Source organism: Calidris pugnax, unplaced genomic scaffold (genome assembly GCF_001431845.1).
Source record: "Calidris pugnax isolate Ruff unplaced genomic scaffold, ASM143184v1 scaffold76, whole genome shotgun sequence".
NCBI lineage: Eukaryota > Metazoa > Chordata > Aves > Charadriiformes > Scolopacidae > Calidris > Calidris pugnax.
The window spans coordinates 102,490-123,824 of record NW_015090827.1 but is presented as its reverse complement, the minus strand read 5'-3'; the positions used below and the strand labels follow the sequence as shown (position 1 = coordinate 123,824).

General features: G+C 37.1%; 1 protein-coding gene across 9 annotated transcripts in view; it reads right to left on the bottom strand.

The window, feature by feature from the left end:
* The window catches only part of AKAP9 (A-kinase anchoring protein 9), a 120,539-nt gene that overhangs the window by 5,559 nt on the left and 93,645 nt on the right, over positions 1-21,335 (bottom strand). For 7 of the 9 annotated variants that reach the window (XM_014940241.1, XM_014940243.1, XM_014940242.1 and 4 more), the window contains 18 exons: positions 19,521-19,697; positions 19,288-19,392; positions 18,699-18,851; positions 18,265-18,444; positions 13,751-14,833; positions 12,594-12,725; positions 11,702-12,205; positions 11,244-11,307; positions 10,413-10,531; positions 9,423-9,614; positions 8,331-8,513; positions 7,544-7,688; positions 6,869-7,088; positions 5,651-5,801; positions 4,077-4,745; positions 2,189-2,394; positions 1,197-1,305; positions 307-492 (listed from right to left, as the gene is read on the bottom strand). In XM_014940241.1, the coding sequence (XP_014795727.1) occupies positions 307-492; positions 1,197-1,305; positions 2,189-2,394; positions 4,077-4,745; positions 5,651-5,801; positions 6,869-7,088; positions 7,544-7,688; positions 8,331-8,513; positions 9,423-9,614; positions 10,413-10,531; positions 11,244-11,307; positions 11,702-12,205; positions 12,594-12,725; positions 13,751-14,833; positions 18,265-18,444; positions 18,699-18,851; positions 19,288-19,392; positions 19,521-19,697 (4,578 nt within the window). The remainder of the gene's footprint in view (positions 1-306; positions 493-1,196; positions 1,306-2,188; positions 2,395-4,076; positions 4,746-5,650; positions 5,802-6,868; positions 7,089-7,543; positions 7,689-8,330; positions 8,514-9,422; positions 9,615-10,412; positions 10,532-11,243; positions 11,308-11,701; positions 12,206-12,593; positions 12,726-13,750; positions 14,834-18,264; positions 18,445-18,698; positions 18,852-19,287; positions 19,393-19,520; positions 19,698-21,335) is intronic. The other 2 variants (XM_014940245.1, XM_014940247.1) reach the window with 2 other exon arrangements.

Below are 21,335 nucleotides of genomic sequence, written 5' to 3'. Positions count from 1 at the left end.
ATTTGCTACTCATCACAGTGATGAAATCCAGATCAAAAAGAGAAGCACATGGAATTTAAAGGGAAAGAGCAGTTAACAAAAGGAAGCTGGGTAAAATCACCGTATCCAGTAGACAGAGAGAGTCCATGTACCTTGACCACAGGACAAGAACAACTCACACCCATTTACTCTGCTGGAGGGAAGCTGAGACAGACAGATAGGTCACCCTTGGGTGACCAGGACAAAAAGCATTGGGGTTATTTCACAGCACGATGCTTTTAAGCCTATATATACACATCATTATTATCAGTGCCACTGAGGACATACGTAGTCTCCAGAAGGTTGTCTGTGCTGGTATCTTCTCAGTTCTTCCTCCAGTTTCATAACAGCATTCCTCAAATTATTCTTTTCTTCACTCAGCCTGCTGACAAAGCCCGTCAGCTCAGCGTTCTGTCTCAGCAGCCTCTCAGTCAATGAGCCAGACGGAGTCCCGTGTGGCAGCCCCAGCTTCAGCTGGAAGGAAGAAAGAAAACCAAACACAACTTGTATTAAGATCCAAGTTGCCAATACCTGGCTTACAGTGAAAAACTTTTGTAGAATAATGACAATAAGATCATAATAACTTCTCAAAAGAAAACATGCCTGTACATGTAAACTATAAATTAATGGGACTTTCTCTTCTATGCTTACCCTGTATAACACAGAAGAATAGTTTCACGCAAGGTCAATTGTACCAGCTGTAACAATTTGCAAAGCTCTTCTACTATGTTTAGATTTATCTAACTTAGAGGAAAAGAAATCCCCAAAGCTTTTTTCAAGTCATGTTGAAAACACTTGCTTAAAATGCAGGTAAGGGCTTAGCCAAGTTCACTTCAAATCAAATATCGCTGAAGTCTTTGTACCAGATTGCCTCATTTAGTTTTTTTACACAGGGGCACAAGTCTCAATCTTCAAATGCCTTTTCTTTGCCACAAGATTCAAAAAATTATAATTAAACTGGAAAAGTTTTAATTCAAAAGTTGAAAATTCACTTTTAAGGTAATTAAAATTGAAAAAAAATAAAAGGAAAAGGTTTCTTTACACTTCAACTCCGAATCAGCACACTGACAGGAGCAGATTTCCCTCTAGAAAGTACAGACCTGGATAAGTACAGACTTAACAACTCCTTGCTGGATTCTGCAAACTCTCCCACCAAAGTTACAACACTACACTCTCACCTCTTCCAGACAGGACAATCCTGGCAGTTTTTGCAGCTCTGAAATAACTCCATCAATAGCATTTTGTATCACAATGAAGTCTTGATCATCTGCTGTTTCAAACTGTAATCTGAAACAGAAGTGACAGTGTCAGCAGCAGGTACAGTCTGACACCACCAGCCAGACTGACAGGACTTTCCATTGACCCACACGCACTGGGACTTCACCAAATCACTGCAGCAGAGTTACTGACATTGTTTTCAGGACTGTGCAGTGACTCTAAATTGAATTGGCTCAATTTTATGAAGTATTTGCATAGGGCAGTTTCCACTAATTTGGAGAGATGGATGTTCCACATGAAGCACATTTAAAAATGCGGTTCTGCTTCCCACAATTTTTTTCAGTCTGTGGGAGGAAAATCTTAGGGTATTTTCAAGATATACTGCATTCCACTTTGCCCAAATGTTTCAGAATAAACATTTAATATTAGATCACAATCACACCAAAATAAAAACAGATTCAAACTTCCCAAGGACCTACTACCATGCCATTTTTTTTTTCTTAAGGAGAGAGTTACCCAGGAAAATAAGAATCAAGATCAGTTTCACTTGACCATAAAAGATTAATTTTTGTCTGAGAAGAGCAAGGGGGATGATCCATAGCAATAATCTCTATATTAATCCACTTACACAGTGAATTCTCTCATTACTAAATTATTTTAAAATTATCTACCCACACCATAGCCAAATAAACCGTATCACTTTTCAAAGAAAAAAAAAAAAAAAAGACAATTCTGCTGTAACTTACAAAGTTAAACATGTAATATTAAGAGCAGCACTTGATACTTTGCGATCTTGTCTTACATGAGCATATCTCAAGTAATGGCATATATGATGAAATTACAACAGCTCCAAAATCAGTTAGGCCTGCAGTCTATGAATTGTGATTAAAACCCAATATATTATCTTGCTGGTTGCTAGTAACAAAACTGAGTAGCTGAAGACTGGCCTAACCTGCTGGCAGCTTTCCGAGCCAACTGCTTCAGCTTTGGAGATGCGTTTTGCAGCTTCTGTCTGACATTTTCCAGAATTTCAGTAGCAGCAGAGAGATCTCCTCCTCCCATCAGCGTGGGGTAGGTTGATTCATTTGTCTCAGCTCCTTCCATTTTTTGCTGGAGAACCCAATTCCTTGTTCTCTCATTGGGCGTGTCCCAGGTATTCTGGATATAAATATGTATTTGTTATATATGTATATATGTAAAATGCATGCTTTAAAACAGAAAACTTTGATTCTGAAACACACTCAGAAATTGAGGAAAATAAACTGTTCCGACACAGAAGGGAGTACAGTGTGACTACACTACTGTTGTAGTGTACCACTGAACTATGATTTGTGAATGGTACAGTGAGCATGATGCCTTTCTTGACTTAAGATCTAGCAATCATACAGCAACAGCATGAATCCATCCAAGAAACTCAGCCGACACAAAGCCAGCCAGCCTTTCTGTTTCTTCTGCCAGCAGCTCCTTTACCGGTTGTGCATGTAATTTGGGCAACTGTGCCCACATGTTTCAGTGACTAATTCATAGTGAGAGGAACAGGACTGGGAAAGCACACCATGGTCACAAAGTCAGCCCCCAGTCAGAGGCAACCATGATGCTGCCACAAGCAAAGGAATCCACTGAACACATTCCTCATCCTCACTATAACCTGATGCTAGCCATGGAAGAACTGCTGGCCCTCCCAAGAAAACACGAGTCTACAGCCGTGGCTTTGAGTATCTGACCACAGTGTGGCACCAATGAAAAAAAGCAGGGTGTTGCAAATGTCACAGGAAGCAGCAGGAGATCCATTATTTGAAACTGCAATGCAGATCACACTGTCTGCTGCTGAGGAGTGGAAAAAGCTTCAACAGCCACTGCCAGCCTGATCCAAGGAAAGACTCTTCATTGACCACAGTGCTGGCAATTACCTCTGAGCAGAAGAGCAAGGTGCGTAAACTGAGCACAGCAGGAAGGCTGATGCTATCACAGTTATCAATACATACAACATCCTGCCTCCAGCTGTGGGTAGTTTCCAGCACTTCAGAAGATTATAAACAGTAGCCAAATGAGATGAAGAAAACAATTTCCTTCCTTGTTCCACAGACAGACAGCTGCCAAAATGGAATGATGGCAGGATGGGCAAAAGCATGGTCAGCAAAGAGGCAAGTCTACTGCCAACCCTCTCTGGGATGATCCACAAATCACCCACTCAGCAACACTTACCTCTTACAGTGAAGTTTCTGAAGAGTTTTAGAAGTAATTTAAAAATAGAAGTTTTAGAAACCTTTTATGAGAGAGAAAAATTTACAGGCAACAGTGGCTCCAACTTTCATTCATTTAAAAATTATTTTTTCACCTTCACTTCTTCCTTTTGGTTTTTTTTTTGGCTAACAGATATATATGTTTGTTTGATTACTTACTCATTTAATTATTGAGTTGGGAGATCACTTTTAAATGTTTCAAAGACCACTTACGGTTTATGAACTGAAGATGAAGAGTACTGACCTGGAGAATTCCTGAGTAGTAATAATAGCTCATTCCTGCTACTGGGTGCAGGGAATATTCTTCTCCGATACTGAGACACAAAGTGCTCGTATACATTCAAATGCATTTCTCCTGCTCACCCTCCTCCTTACACATCACTGCAGCTTCATTCTCAGAGGATGTGTGTGAATAGTTTTAGGTAGCAAAACTGGAGTGCTTTCCCTTCCCCTTTCCCTGCAGCCTGTATTTTATAATCTGTAGGCTGTTTTATAGATTGAGTAAAGGCACAGTGACACACAATGCTAATTGAACAAAAGAATTAAAAGCTAAATTGCACAGTTCAGCATTACACATTGCTCTTAGTCCTACTGTACCTCGTTTGGATTGTGGCTTGGCGTCCTTTCGGCTTCCTTTCTTCCTTCATTCTCCTGCTCTTTTTTCTGTAGTTCTTGGACTATTTCCTGCAACTTCTTTGTTTCATTCCCTAATTTATGAACTTCTTGCTTCTTTTCTCCAAGTTGCCACTGAAGGTCTTCTACTTTGGATTCCAGTTCATGGAGTTTCTTCTGTGCTATTATGTTAGCATCTTGTTCTGCTTGCAATGCTTTCCTCTGGATCTGCCTTTCCTTTTCCATTTGCTGTCTCACTTGCACAGATTCCAGTTTGTACTTCTCCATCTCACTTACTAACTCCACTATACGGTCATGCTTTTCATCCATTTGTTTCTGTAGCTCTTTAAGTAATTCCTCAGATGGATTAGGTGTTCCAGCTTGTCCCTTATCTTCGGCCCTTTGAAGCTGAGCACATAGCTCTTTTTCCCTTTCTAGGGCACTGCTTATTTCAAGAGCTCGAACCTTCTCTGATTCAAGAAGCACCTGCAACTCAGAATTACGGCCTTGTTCACGTGACAGCTGGGCAGCACTGAGTGCTTTTTGGGATTCAATTTTCTGCTGCAGATCAGTTGACAGCTGTTTCTCTTGCTCCAAAAGTTTAATTAACTGCAAGTTCCTTTGTTTTTGATCTTCAAGTGAAAATTTTAAATCCTTCCATAAGAAAACAGAATAAAAGAATTGATTAAAGCCATTTATTTTTACTTTCCATTATCTTCTACAAATTGCAAACACCCTACCTCTACACATGTTGCTTTTAATAGATTTTACTATTCACAATAATGTGACAATACTCTGAATGCTGCAGTCACATCTGACATTAAAATACATTACAGATGCCCTTATTGTAAAATCAGATCTTCTCATAAAAGAAAAATATTTGTAACACATACTTTTTAATGAGTACAAACAGCCATAGGTCTGAAGTTGAAGATAATTAGCTGCTTTTACTTTCTAAAACTGTGACAATGATTTTGCAAGTTAAGATTTTGAGAAATAAATAAATCTATGCTGTTAAAGTGATTGGTTTGTCTTAATACTTGCAGCAGGGTACCCGCTCTCTCTCTCACTGTATCAGATACTGCAGAGATACCATGGAATCTACTTATGCATTTTGTCCTAAACTAAACTCCCTAGCTTGGTTTTCATTAGGTGAAACTGCTGACTATTAAAATGGAGACAAACAATGTAACTCCTTCAATAATATTCTTAAATACTATCTTGCACGAGTTATGTTGTGGTGGAGGCTGGCTGTACCTACGTTAGCAGTCTCCTGTCCCCTTGAATATCTGAGGGCTATTATACAAAATATAATCTTTTCATCTTGGACCTGACAAGCACAACTGTAAAATTCCTGTTGATTCAAATGGAATTTGCCTTTTTCTCTCCTTGCCACACAGCTTCTGTACATCTTTCCTCAGCAAGAGATGATATAATACTGCTGCTGAAGACAGAACAGGGAGCACACAGTGGACAAAAAAGTAAGCTGAGATGAAATGTTAACCAAAAGAATATTAGTGTGCTCCTTGATGTTCCAGACCATTTGGAATTGCAAATACCTCAAGCTCTTCTCTTCCTCTTTCCTCACTGCGTTCCATTTTAGCTTTTTCCTTTTCCAAAGCCCACTGTAGCTCTCTCGATTTTCTCTGTTCGCTGGCCATGGTATCCTTGAGAATATCTAGCTCAGCTGCTTTTTCTTTAACTTCAGTCCTAAAAGAGAAATAGGCAACCTTTAGATTATGGCTGTAATGCTATCACAGTGGCATCAGTTACTTTATTACATCTTGCACACTTAAAACACTGCTAGTGTTGGAGAGTAACAGTGAAAAGTCTATTTAGAAAAACAAGTGTAACTCAAAAAATAATAAAAAAAAGTTGCATAGCTGAAAAATGACAAAAAGTGTGTCCATCTTGCTGACTTTGTAGCTGCCCTGTTTCATTACTTGGTGTCTCACAGACAGCTAGCATTCCACTTAATCCAGTCACTGACCAAAATCTGAAGGAATGTAGGGGAAATGTATCTTGCTGCCATGTGTCTCAAAGGAAATAATAATAAAAAATAAATCTATCTTGGGGGAGGAAGGGAGAATAAAAAAAAATAATCCATGCCCTGAATTTTCCTTTTTTATGCAAATCAATTTTCCATCAATTTGCAAAACAGTCTTGCTCCTGATGGTCTATAAAGGCTATCAGGTCATCTAGAAAGTAATACCAATTTATACTCTCATTCTAATTTGTTATCTGTGAGCTGCACGTTAAGATACTGTTCATGGGAACATCCATCTGGTAAAGGCTAGAATGGCTTTCTTGAGTGCCAGGTATTTGGCCTGGTACCTCTGCTGTCAACCATGCCAAAGCAACACTTAGAAGTTACAGAATTTCATATGGAAGTACTTGCAAAGTCATCTTAACTCTGCAATTTTTTCCTCCATGTTCAGTTTCAGAAGCAGAAAAACCTTTAATAAATACAGTATATTTATTAGCTTGTATACAGTAGTCTAATGTGTCCAAATTTAAAGAGACATTTGGTATTAATAAATCATTAAATCAAACTATAAATCAGATCTTTTTAATCTATACAATTACATTTTCTGTCAAATGGAACAGAAATCTATTTTTTGACAGCTGTTTTACAGATTATTTACAAATTGCTTTTAAAGAAGCATTTACATTTCATGAGATCAGCTCCCTCAATGAAATCAGTATTATGATTTGAGACAACACAGGGAAGATCATCTTCACTGTCAACACAGAAAGGCTGGCACTAAAAGTCACACCTGATGGTTTCTAGGTCCTTGAAGTGCTTGTGCTGTGCTTTAAGTGTTGTTTCAAGCTCCAGTTTGGCTTGTGCCAGTTCATTCTTCAGCTCAGCACCCACCATTCTCTCTGAATTCAGCTGCTCCTGAAGCTCAGCTGCTCTGTCCTTTGTACTCCGAAGCTCCACTTGCATCTCCAGTATCTGTGACTGCTTCTGCTGCATATTATACTCCAGCATTTCTAATGAAAGTACCATTAATATGGAAATTCCTTAGTAAACAAACAACACTGTCTCTTTGAGTAAAGTTTCCCCTAGCACAGAAAATGACCACAAGGCTACCAATAAGAGTGATATTTTAAAATAATTTACTGACTATCCAACTTAGGTATTTTCAAAGCTGTTGAACCTAAACACTGAAGTGTTTACATGGAAAATAACCTTAAGATAGAAGCCAAATTTTTTTAGCAATTGAAATAACTTTGTATCACTTTCAATTTGATACAAGTCATAAGAACGCAGACCTTAATTTTTGCAAAATTAGTCCAATGAGATTGAAAAAGATGAAAGGTACGCATGGTCAGAACATGAATGTCAAAATTGGACAGCAAAGAAGGTCAGTATTTTTTCACCTACAGTGTCACAAGCCTTGCCATAAAAGCATTTGGAAACAGACATATGTTACCACAGAAGTCACCTTGGCTTTTTGAATCAATCTCTTGTTCTCTCTTTGGATTATTTTTCTTACTGTTCATCTGAGCATGTAACACTTGAATCTCCATCAGCAAACTTCTTCTGTCTGCGCTTTGAAGATAGTCCATTGCTGCTCTCTGGTTAGTGGCCTATCAGCATTAGAAACATATTTAAACCTCCACATTCTAATACAAGATTAATGGTGTGGATATTACAATTACTTATACATTCATAGTGCATATATATTCAAAACATTTTCAATTAAGTCATAATTAAGCCAACGTTATAATATTGGGAAGAACTGCTTGTTATTTTTTTATTTCTCTACTAAACATCAACATTATAGAACCAAAAGAGCTAGCTGTTTGCTGGCAAACTGTCATTTTCCTCACTAATCCTTCCACGTTGCCAAAGAGACGACTGACCTCCCTCTGTCCCATAGCAGCCCGATCACTTCCTCTTCTTACTTCATATCTACAAGCTACCTTTTCTCTTAGACGGTGTAACGTCCTTCTAATTAACTTAATGAAATCAAGCTCAGGACAACTGTGTTTAATTCAACTTGATCTCTGAAGGCTCTATTTTTTTTAGAGCTTGTGCACCCAAAAATCTTGTTCCCGCACCACATCAGGTGTTTTTTTTTTTAAGACACCTCTTCTTTCAAGTCTTTGTTTTCACCCTTACACTGTCAAAACTACCAGTAATACATCTATTTTTAAATGGATTTACACATTAGAAATTAAACTCTAATGCAGACAATCACACTTTAACTAAAGTATGTTTTATATTACCTGCTCTTGTAGTCTGTGCTCTAACTGATTCATCAACGTCACTGCGTCTCTTACGCCCAGTTCTGCCAGTTCAGTTTGAAATGCAGCAAGAAGAACATTTTGTTCCCTCACAAAAAGCTGGTGAACAGCTTGCAGAAGTTCTCCTCGCCAGTCTGAGCTGCCTTCCGGAGATTCAGCATAAATCTACAGTGGTAGAAAACCAATTTAAACAGCAGGATTCAAAGATTACATCAAGAACAGCCGTTACCATTTTTTGTAAGGTGGACGTTTTCACTGGATATTCAGCTTTTCTTAATAGCTACATAACATTTATTCATACAAATGGATTTATTTATTTATTGTACACATTAGGATTTCTCCTGCGTGCACAAATGCTAAACTTCAATCTGTGTTTTAGATGGAAGCAATTTAGCTTCTTAGAACTGAAAACGTAGCCCTGTGGAGTTATTATTTATGTTACTGTATCACGCTACCCTTTTTATTTTTATGATGTTACATGTATGTTCCCAGACTCCCACAGAGCTATGTGGTAGGGGGCAGATATTGTGCATGAAGAAGCTTTAACTTTATAATGATATAAAGTTAATCCCCCCCCATTTTGCATGCTGAAGTAAATGCAGCAGTAATAGAAGCTACCTACATATATCCAAAATACTCGCTGAGGTAATTAGACAGGCAAGTCTTAATAAGATTTAACAGATTGATGATTAATATTGTGTTATATTTTAAACAATTTTCCCCTCTTTTCTCACTACAGTATCTTTTTAATATCATCCAAGTTCTACTACACCAATACATAACAACATTTAAAAAATCTACTTTACCAGCTACTGGAAACATGCTTTCAAAATATAATTACTTTTAAAAGGTCAATCTGTACAGTAAAAAGCTATCAATGCACAGAACAACAAATGCAAGCTATAACTCAAGTTATATTTATTACCAGAAAGTGTGATGGGCAGTTTTATTGCATATTTCTGAAATATTTCGCTTTGCAGCAGTATATTTAGAGCATTTAAACCCGAATTGTGAATGTGCCTTATAAGATTATAATACATTTTTTATTTAGATAGAATCTTATATTATTTATACCTCAGCTTCTCTATGAAGCTGCAGTTTTGCAATCAGGTCTTTCAAAGATGAAACGGTGCTTAGAAAAGCCTTCCGTTCCTCAAGCCAAGACCCTGGCTCTTGCTTAAGAGGTGGCATCTCTCTCTCACCACATGGAAATTCAGTGAGAGACAGCACCTGTATGCCTTCATGATGGACTGCTCTCAGCAAACCCTACAATAAATACAAAAAGAAATCAGTACTGCCAAGTCCTAACACCACCACCACCAACAACAATAATATAGTCTTATTTCATGCATATTGGAATACTGGTACTTGTGACTTGATCGGCATGAGGAAGCTATTGCTGCGTCCTCATATCAAAGACAGAAGCGTCACCCAGTTCTGTATCTGCCAAACAGCAGAACTTATTAGATGGATTTTTCTTCAGTTTCAAATGAAAATTCCCAAAGTTCATCTGTCAAATCAATACTCAAATTTTGAAGTGGTTGCTGATGAAAACCCACATTTAAAAACAAAGTCCTGGGAAACTTCCAGGTGAGCTTTGCAATTCACTTTTTGAACTTGCTATTAAGCTAGGGCTTTGTTGCAAAAGACTTGTTGGCTGTTTTTTTAATGTAATTAAAAGCATGATACCCTTACTGTTTATAATAAACACACTTGTTTATTCTTCTAGTATAGATATAATTATACACCCATAATAATAGAATCTTCAACATGGTGTAATATATGATCATTAAGTTATCACCAACACGCAATAACTATAATAAATTATAATTAACAATAGTGCTATTTCTCATAACTAAGCCTACAGTTACAAACCTTGTATTTAACCTAATTTAACATGCAAAAACCGCACATAATTTATCTGAAGTATTTAAAAATGTATTAAAATACCCAACACTAAAGCTTATCTAAATTCCTCTCTTTTCACTAATCAAGTAGCAGCTAATCTAAGCTTTTGGTACTATCACTCTTGTTCCATAATAAAAATGATCAGTTCTATTTTACCTTAATTTTTTTTGGAAGTAAATCTGTTGAAGTTTCACCTTCATCTATTCCTTCAGATATCGTGTCAGATTCCTGGGTCTGAGCAAGATACATTCTTTGACTCCAGTCTGAACTGGAGTCTAAAATAAAAGGAGAGAAAAACATGAAAGCTGGATTGCTGCGAAACTTTGAAGGATGGGCATCAAAAAAATATTTTTGTCTGTTGTTGTAACAGGTGGCTGCATGTCACCAGAGCTGACTCTAAGCCTAGAGACCACCTGTTTTATAGTTCTTCCTTTTCAGCTTCAAAGTAGAAACAGCAAAACAAAACTAAAATACCATCCAAAGCCTCAAACTTAAAAATCCGAGTTTAGTACTAAAAGAGAAACAACTATCTACAGAAATACTTCCGCCAAATGACCGTAGCTTAATATGCTTATCCTTTGCTTATGAAAATGATCATATTAAAAATTTTTATTGCTCTTGTAGAATTCAATACCTGTCATTATCTCACACTGCTAGGGAGATGTAGCTTTAAATTCTAGCAGGAGATGAAGCAGCTGAGGTGAAGAGACAATGTAAAAAGAATATAGGACCTCCAGTGGAAAGAAAAAAAATCATCATCTGATGCCTCAACTCATCCCATCTCCGCTCTAGCAATTTTCCTTCCATAGCAAATTAATAGACATGGCATACTCAGCACCTTTTCTTAATGTAACAGGCTTCTGCTGTGATCAGGGGAGTAGTTGTTTTTATTTCTTAGAACACAAACTCTTTAATGCTAAACTTAGCATTAAAAATGCAGATTTATTTTATAATGCTGTTTGAAATCTATAAAAACAAGTTTCTTACCACTAGAACCTCCGTCTCTACCTTGATACAGTGGAGAACGTGCTAATCCAGAAACTGGAATTCCCTATATTTAGGAAAGAGAACAATCACATCTTTTATCCCCCACACCCACTCACAATAAGGGAGCTAATTCTAAGGAGCAGGAAACAATATGAGCAAAGTAATCAACGTGGAGACGACAAAGATGCCGATTCACACCCGTCCCTGGTTCACAGAGCAGGACAGGTGCCGGGCAGTAACACAAGGAAGCATCTCATACTTGAGCACATGGTGCCCCAAGCTTTAGTTGCTGAGGAAGGGGTTCACAATCTCTCCCTAGGCCGTGGAAACATCAAACTTCAAAGCTTTATACTGAACATATGGTGGTTCACACTTAACAGACTTGAAAAGGGAATTTCTGTGGGAGCAGCAAAAGCACAAAACAAAGTGGTTCAATGAAGATGAAATAGGATACATACCTCTTTAGCTCGTAGAGATTCTATGAGTTCCTTTAAAGAATTACATTCTTCAGTCAATACTTGCACTGCAACAAACTTCTCTCTCTTTAATGCTTCAGATTCAGAGATATGCCTTGTCTCCATGTCCATGATTTCAGCAGCATGCAGTTCTTGCATTTGGTCGATTTTTTCAGTAAATTCTCTTATGATCTCTGCAATCTCTTCTGAAGAACATCCATTTTGCAAGTCAATTTGGATTTCTGCATTTTTAACTAGGACTGGTGAAGTTTGGATACAGCTGTCAACTTCCACAGTCTTGTCTGTTTGTGACGATGAGCTTTTTCTAATCAGAGTAGACTCACCGGTTGACCAATCACACGATACTTCTGCAGCCTTTTTGCTTTCAGGTTTGGACTTTTCCTTGTCCTTGCTCATGTAACTTGCAAGCCTCTCTTCTGCTTGAACCAGGTTCTCTTTGACTTTGCACAGGTCCTTCTGAAGATGCATCAGACTTGCTTCTTTTACCTGTAAATACGGAGAATCTGGATTGCAGTCCTTCCAAATACTTAAAAAGAAATCTAACCCCCAAACAACTTTCTATACCATTAGAGCTCAGTTAGTCCTCTTTTAAAGCAGTTAGGACTCACGGTAACAAACATAATCTCCTAAGAAATACAGCTCTAGACCCACTATATTGCATTATAGTAGACTGTAAAACCACGTACTTTGGCAACACGTGAAGATGTGGTCTATAGCATCAGCTCTATTCCACTGACAATCGGTACCAAGTGACTGCTTTTCTTAGTGGCATTCTCCACATAAGATTAAAGAAAAACTCAAGCGTGCATATTTGCACAACGAGCCCTGTATAATCACTTGCTTCAAATAAATTATGGAACAATCTGGTTCTTACTGCTAGTTCTTGCTGAAGTTTTTCTGCCTTTTCTCTGTAACTGCTCAGTTCTTCCTTAGCAGCCGCTGCCTCTAGTTCGAGTTCCTTAATAAGCACATTTTCTTTTTGACTTTCCATGAGTTGTGATCCTACCTACGTGGCAACACAAAACATGGGAAACAGTGAAGAATCTTAAGAAGAACACAGTATTAGCAGCACTGATCTCTTTCACACCAATTTACTAAAGCCCCAAAAGAAAAGACCACAGGGGACAACAATTTTATGTTATTTGGATTAACATAGTCTCTAAAAATTCAGAAGGAAAGACAGTTTTCCTAGATTAACTTCCACAAGCTGGCTAAGCACAGCAGGAAAGGCTGCTGTCTTACAGTTTACTGCAGGCAGAAATTGGCTACACCATACAGAAGGCAACGGGAGGGAGGTCACAGAGAGTGGGAAACAAAGTCTGATTGTATTACTGAATTGACAGGATATTTATGATATTAATTCAAGCTGCATCTGGACAACAGGTCTTAGAACCTTTTCCACAGGGTTCCATAATGTCTCTGAACTTCAGAGTTTCAGCAATCGAGCCCACGTTTGGGCTACGAAGCACTTGGAAGGTTTTAAATTCCGATACAACGTAACCAGTGGTTTACGGAAATCAGGACAAAAGTATAACGGTAAAAACTGATGGGAAATACCTTTGTAATCAAGGCAGGAAAGCAAGCTAAAGTAAACCAAAATCAAAGCATACATGAATGAACATGAACAAATCCCCCCACGAAGTGTACAAACTGCTATCACTCCCTTTGCAGTCCAAACCCTCAGGTCATTTTTGTCATTTTAATTTTTGTCCTTCTATCAACCGTGCCATATAAAAGCGTAATTCACTCCATTCTGTCAGGTCAAAGGAAGAGTAAGAAAGTATATGTTCACAATTGAAAATCACCCTACATTCATGAAAAGGCAAGGTGTTTTTATGCAAAATGGAAATTAACAGTGGAGTTTGCCTAAAATAATACCCTTCTCCAGAAATAATAGACCAATTAAGATCTACCCCATGCAGCACAATACTTCTATCACTAGTCTCATTAAAAACTCTTAAATTCATTGTAGTTTACATAAAATAACTGATTTTAGTGAAAACAAGCCAAAAGTTAACGGCATCTAATTACCTGATGCATCTGTATTTCTTCTTGCTTAATGCATTTCTGAATCTCTCCTTTGTGTTTTTCTTGAACTACTACTAATAATTGCTCAAGTTCTAAGAGCCTGTCTTCTTTCACTTTAGCTTCCTTTTGTGCAATTTTTACATTTTCTTTTTCTAGCTCCAAGTTATGATTTACTGTTGCCAGCTGGTCCTCCATCTCACTAAGCCTCTGTGTTAAGAGTGATAATTTTGATTCCATCTCGTTTTCAGTTCTACTACTCAAACTCTCTGTTTGGGCATCCTTACTTGCTTCCTCCACATATTTTGAAGGTTTCTGAACTTCCTGCATGAATTTTCTTTGCTCTTGAACTGCATTTAGCTGAACCTGACTCACAAGAGCAGCAGCGACTTTTTCTACTAGTGCCTTTTCCAGTTCTAGTATCTTCTTTTTAAGTGTTTCTCTTTCAGCTTCGCCTTGCTCTTTCAAGTCTTGTATTTCCTTGTAGGACTGGCACAGTTCTGAATCTTTTTCCTTAATGCATGCGTGAAGTTGCTGCAGTTGTACCTCCATCTTGGTGACTCTTGTATTTTCATCTGGGGACCTACACTGGGTTTGATCTGGCAAGTCTATCTTCTCACATGAGCCTTCATCCACTTTTTCAGTTTTCCCATTGCTCCTGTCTTGTGTTTTTTCCCTGTCGCCTTTCATCCGTGCACACTTATACTTCGCTGTTATTCTTTCATGCTCTTTTTTTAACATACTTATTTCTTGCTTTAGCTTGTTCATTTTTAAGATCGTTTCCTCAAGCTCATTCTTTGTTCGAGACGCCTCTACATTCATGTCTTCTACTTGTTTCTCCAAAGCTGCTTTTTCTGCCAGAACCATTTCAAGTGTGTGCTTCAGACTGTCAGCATCTTCTTGAAAAGCACCAATGTCTGCAGGTACTTTTTGCTCAATATTTGCCAGCTCCTGCTGAAGCTTTTCAATTACATCATTCAACTGCTCTACTTCCTCATAATTTTTTTTCTTGACACGTTCTTGATCACTTTTCAGACATTCTACCTGGGCTTCAAGCTCCCGTATATGCTCATTTTGCTCTTCAATAACCTGAAAAAAAAAAAAAAAATAGAACAAAAGAACTTCAAAATGGGTAACTATTAAACCCTCAGACAATTTTTCTCCTCAACTTCACAACAACAGTTTAATCACACATTGAAACATCTTGTAAAAAAAGTTTGTCCTCAGTGAACTCCTAAACGGAAGTTCTAGGAGAACCAGGGTATCTTCACATAGGACTGACAAAGTAGTCTGTGAACTTAATGAAATGCAAAATTGGTGTGAAAGTACTAAATGAAGTGAAAGCATTTGTAATATTTACAGAGATATGAAACACTGAAGTTTAAGTGTTCACAATATTTTTTTCCCCAATTTGGTCTAAAGCTCTGTATTGTCCTTCTTATCAAAAATTAAAAGGGAAACAAGAGGAGTGCTCAGATCTGTGCTGTTCAATACTCTTACGCAATCAAGGTTTAATATTTTATTTTTACTCATTCCAAGGAACCAAGATTTATGAAACTTAAAACTTACAGATAAATTATCCTGCATTACACTACATACTGAACTTCCTTTTTTTTTTAAAAAAAAAAAAAAAAAAAAAAGCCACTGGATCCTCAAGCTTTTCATGTACAGGCCAGATAAATTCAGTTAGATAAGAGAGATACCGCGCTCTTCGTGCAAAAGCACTATTCATTGAGATGGTCCAATAGATTAATATAGGACAGAGCCGACCAGGATGAATATGCACTTGAAATGCAAATCGACCTTTCATTAAACGTGTTGGAAAAATGCCATTACAACATGCCTTTTAGTCTGAGACCAGAGAAAACACATATCAGGTTACTCTGGCATTTCCTGTCACAAACCTAAAAATATGTGTTTGCCTGCGTGTGTGCGTGTGCACACACTTACGCAGGTGGGCACAAAACCATGCAGGGCAAACATTACCCACAGCACAATTATCCGCTTGTGCTAGAGTTTAAACAAAAGCGAAGAGAGATAAAGTTACAGAAGTATTTATTTTAAAATGTATATGACTATCCAAACAAAATTCAAAAAGAGATTGGTGAAGACATCAATATGGTGAGAGTAATACTTACCTAGATTAGTTCTAAAGACACTTAAAATGACAGGTTGTGTAAGGGGCTCAAAACAGCAAGAAATAAAAGGATGTAACTAAGCAAATATGAGGGTGATGAGTTCATGATGCAGAAAAAAGAAAAACCATCTTATATCAGCTTCTAAAGAGAAATAGCTCAGTAGACACAAAAAATGGAATGACTGGTGGTGTTGAGGAACACTAAATTAAATAAATAAAAAAGCTTATCGCATGAATAATAAGACAAGTTATCAGAATCCAACAGAATAAGTTGTATCAAAATCATTAAAAAAATTCTGCTTGCTAAACAGCAGTGGGAGCAAATTCTCATTTGAATGTAGAAAAATGCCAAAAAGTCCTTTACAACGTCAAAATAAAGAGAGACCAGACTCAAAGTAGTAAGCGTAAGAAACAAAAAGTAGATATATTTTCTTAAAAGTAACATCTGGAGATCTGAAATGAACAGTGCTTCTACACTGCAAATGAAAAAGGCAGGAGGAAATCTGTGAAGAATATTCAGAAAGGGCTATTATAAAATAAAATCAGTTATGTTAACTCAAACAGCTAAAAACTCTAGAAGGGCATTTTAGAAATATGAAGAAGGGGAAAAAATGAGGAAGAGAAGGAAGATGACTAAATTTATTACTAAAATAGCTCCCTTTACCTCACAATACTTCATCAGTTAGTTAGTTAAATAGACAATAAGATGACTTTGCAGTAATTATAATATGTACAAGAATGAATGAAATGTGACCGTATAAATTAGAAGGGCTGATTTGCCAACCAAGAACTGCGTTTTTTTTTTTAAATCCATAGAGATTAGAGGAGGCTCAAAAACACTGAAGAAAATATTAATAAATAATTGATTTTCAGAAGAAAAGAACAGTGATCCTAGTGACTGCTACCGAGTCAGCACAATAGCTTCTGTTCTTCGCAACATAATGGAGCGAAGAACCACATAAGGCAAACACAGCAATTAAAAGAAAAGCACTTAGAGGGATTAAGATGTCGACGGGATTAGGAAAGAGATTAGCCTAAGAACAACCTATTCATATTTACTACTGATCTCATAACTAAGCAAACAGAGTACTTATTTAATGTCCTGTAAAACATAACTGAGAGGATGAAAATAAGAAAACGAAACCTCCTGTTATAACAGGAGAAGAAAAAAATCATTAAAATGAATTATACCCGAATACTGGCTAGTTTTTTCAAGGCAAGTAATGTAACCTTATTACTGTGGTGATTGTACAAAGCAGACCTGTTCTGGATTCTTGAAGCATGATCCTTCCTAAATTCAATTCACAGTTTTGTTATTATTCACTGAGGTTCATTGTAACTACATGCCACACATAAAACCTCAAATTATCCATCTCGGTCAGACCTCTGTTTCAGGGGATTCAAGATGTCCTAGTACAATATTACCCTATATGTTCAGCCAGCTACTGAGGGGTAAACAAAACTTCCCATCTTACCTTAAGGAATAATATTTGTTTTGGGGACAAAGGTTATGATTAGTAAATTTTCATGTTTAAAATGTTCACAATGCAAAACTGTTGTTGAAAGGATCCAATTTTCTGAAAACAAAAAAGATCCAATTTTCTTTCTATAAAAAATCCAAGACCTGTGGTATGTTTCTTCTGGCGTTTCTATCAATGCAAAATAAGCAGTATTTCTGTTGAAATCAAATATCTGTATAAAACGTAAGGAAGCCAGAAGATGAGGTTCACTCTCACAATAACACATAATTGAAAAGTGACAGAAAGCTGCACGTGTTAAATCTCAGTGAATAAGACGGAGATGAATCTGCTTCTTTCCTTCTTGCTCTACATTTCTAATAACGCACAATGTTTTCTTTGCACATCCACCACGCTTCAATCTGGATTAAGGATGTTGCCAACATTGGTATGATGACAAAGTATTTACACAAGCTCACGGAGCACATGAGTTTGCTAAAGAAACCTATCAAATCCAACGTGATCCCAAAGCCATCACTGAAACATAACACTGAAAATGAGTCATTGTAAGGAAGATGGCAGTAGGAATGCTGAGACCGAATTCAGCTAATTACATACACTTAAACATTCAGAAGTATTAGAAGAATAAGGAACTGAGGAGAATTTAAGACAAAAACTCAATCAGAAATAAGGCAGAATAATACAAAGAAAGCAAGCAAAAAGTATGCTTCGTAAAAAAAGACACCAAAGAGGAAAAACAGGTCAGCATTAAAGCTTTGCTTCAAACTGAAGCCCTAGCATTTTTAAATTAAGGCAGCAATAGAAAACAAAGTAATTGGTGGAAGGACAGAGGTTTTTTTTTTTTTTTTCCTTAAGCAGCTAGTGACACAAAGCAGGACTCCAAAAAAGATTTCAAAAGTATGTACTTTGTTGTCAGTTGTGACTTCAAGTTGCCGCTGCAGTTTTGCAATTTGCTCATGAAGATGATCTATTTCCTGCTCCTTTTCTTGCATGACGTGAGCGAGCCTCCCAGCCACTAAGCGATGGTCCTTTACGGTGGCATCTTCAGACTTCTGGATCACTAGTCCCAGTATTTCCATTTCGTCCTAACAAAACAACCCCAAAACCACCTTACAGCTGCACATAATATTTTCTGCATATTCTTGTATGAGTATTTAAGGCATAGGAACTAAAATAAACAAATTGCATGGAATGAGAAGTAATTATATGAGCTTTTTAGTATTTTGCAAGTTGAATGGTTGAATGCTTGAGAAAGAGTTTGGCATCTTGGCTTTTTCCAAGAATTTACTTCTGGGGAGGAGGGAGAATAAAACTCTACGCTTCTTTGTTACACAATTACCTTAAATAATTTGTTCTCTTGTTCAAGTTCTTGCAAATGTGTAGTGGACTCCTTTCGCTGAATTTCCAGTTGCATGTGCAGTTGCTGAATTTCTTCATTTTTATTTTCTAGCTCCTCTCGAAACTGCTCCAGTTGTTCCTCAAGGTTTGTGACCTATGTTTCCAAAACAAACGGTGGCAAAGGAATAAACAGCCATAGAAAAATTAAATGTCGTGATTTTCAGGAGTAACGCTTACAATAAGCTGTTTTGCTACGCACAAACAAAAGAACGGGTACTCAGTGACATTCTGAGTCCTTAAATTGTATGGAATTTTAAAACCCACTAAAAATCAGCTGAAATCACTATGAAGTTCTTAATTAGGCTGAATTTTTATTCCAGAATCAAAATGACTGTTTTAAGTCATAAGCATTAACATAGACATTAACAACAATTATCACGGCCCACAAGAGAATTTTAAAGGAATTTGGACTGCTGTCTCTCTGATCTATTAAAAATTTTCATCTGTATAGTTCATGAAACTCACCAGAAAGAAAAAACTGACCAACCAAAATACAAATGGAAACACGGAAAATCCAACAGGCATTTTACCTCCTTTTCCTTTCTGTCCACAGCTTCTCGTTCAGCTTGCAGCTGTATTTCAAGAGGTAATTCTCCCTTTACTATGATGGTGCCAAATTGTTTCCTTTCCTCCACCTTTAAACATACATTATAAATTAGTAACTTCATTTGCTTAATAAGAAACAAATAAAAACGATACACAGTTTTGTTCTCAAGAAAATAAGGAAGTAGCAAATACACAATAATTTTAGATCAGGCCATACCTTTTGCAAGTTGTCTGCACTGATGATTAAGGCTTGTTCCAGTTCTCTTATCCTGTATTCTAGTTTCTCAATTTCTTCATTTCGCTCTTCTATATCTCTCTGAAGTTGCTCCTTAGCAAGCAAAAGCTCACTGCATTTGTCTGTTTTTTCTTTTAGATGATTTGTTAACTGTTCAACCTGGCGACAATACAAACAGGAAGATGAATATACTGTATCGAGATTGGAAGGGTTTGCTAGCAATAGCAACAGCACTCATGTGTGGCAGAGAAAAAATATCCCTCTTTTTTTTTCTTGTAATAAAACTCCTACTCTTTAGGTGAAACAGAATGTACGGTTAGAATACTGTAGTGGTACATCCAAAAAACACAAACAGCATTTTTTAGAAGTGATACGTTCATGCTATATCATTTACTCTCTAGAACTAATCTTGTCCTTCTGAAGCATTCAGACTTTCTAGTCAGTTGAAAGCAAGCAGTGTGGCATCCCTATCAGCCAACTAAAAATACACCTTTAGCACCTACGGGGGAAATGTCAAGGCTCTTTGCACCTCTGAGGTTCTAAAAGTCTGTGACAAAATTATTCAAAATACGGAGTTGATTAGTGACAGACATCCTAAAACTCACTGAGTCTTTAACGTTGAGGAGAATTGCTATACTTGCAATATCAAGAAACAGCAAGTTTTGTTTTCTTGTGGGTTTTGTTAAATGGGACCAAACAGAAGTGATGGATGACATGTCACTTTCTGCAGAGGACAAAGCAACCAAATAAAGCATGCTGAATCTCAGTAGTTCAGACGTTTGCAGCTCAGAAACAACATATTAAAAGAGTAACTGAAGTAGTGAGATAGGAATGGTCCCAGATCTAGCAGTATTTCAGAACTGATTAATCAAAATTACAGATGAGAAATGTGTCACAAATCCATCGTACTAGGCCTCACGCACAGATAAGACCCAAGTTATATTAAGCAATCAAGCAAGAGATGTGGAAAGTAATGTTTTGTCCCACTCAAGAAACTGATTGCAGTATTTACAATTAGGGAGTTACGATGTAGCCAAAAGGTAGAAGACTCAAAGCATTTCAATAGATAGGACAGAAGAACACCAGAACATAAAGCTGACAGGATGGTATTATTGACGTTATCCATCCATGAGCAACAGCAAAGTCTGAAGTGACCACAGAAAAGTCCTGATAGAGAATTGGAAAAAGAAAAATCAAGTCTAGAGCAGACTATGACAACCCTCCCTGAAATAAGTTGACAGAGTAAGTTGAAATAATAGTAAAAAAAGAAATGAAGTTATCAACAGAAAATGATCACAGCATTCAGGCAAAGCAGAAGAGCATTTCAAAAACCGTGCAACTATGAAAAAGTAAAGAAGCTACCTCAGAAAAGCAGGAGAAATGATGATAAAATGTATACTTATGAAATACTCCAAGTAATATCGTGACATCAAAATATACTATATAGTAAGACTATGTGGCTCATTTGATAGAAATTAGATGTAAATCTAATACCATACTGAGAATTCTGTCTGTAAACAGATAATACTCAGCAGCACTCAGCTCTAAAATTGCTGCTACACCTGTGGTGCTCGTGGATTCTGTCTTCCTGCCTATTAAAAATCCTAATTTAAAAGCATCTAGTACAAACCTTAACATTTTAGTCTCAGTTCCAGCCATCTTTCATCTTAAAGCATGCTTTAAATTTCTAGTGTAGCATATCTACCAACTTGGGGTATACACATCTGTGTGTACATGCATGTAATTCAGGACGATTTCCACAAATAGTTTCTGTACAGAAAAACAGGCCTAATTTTA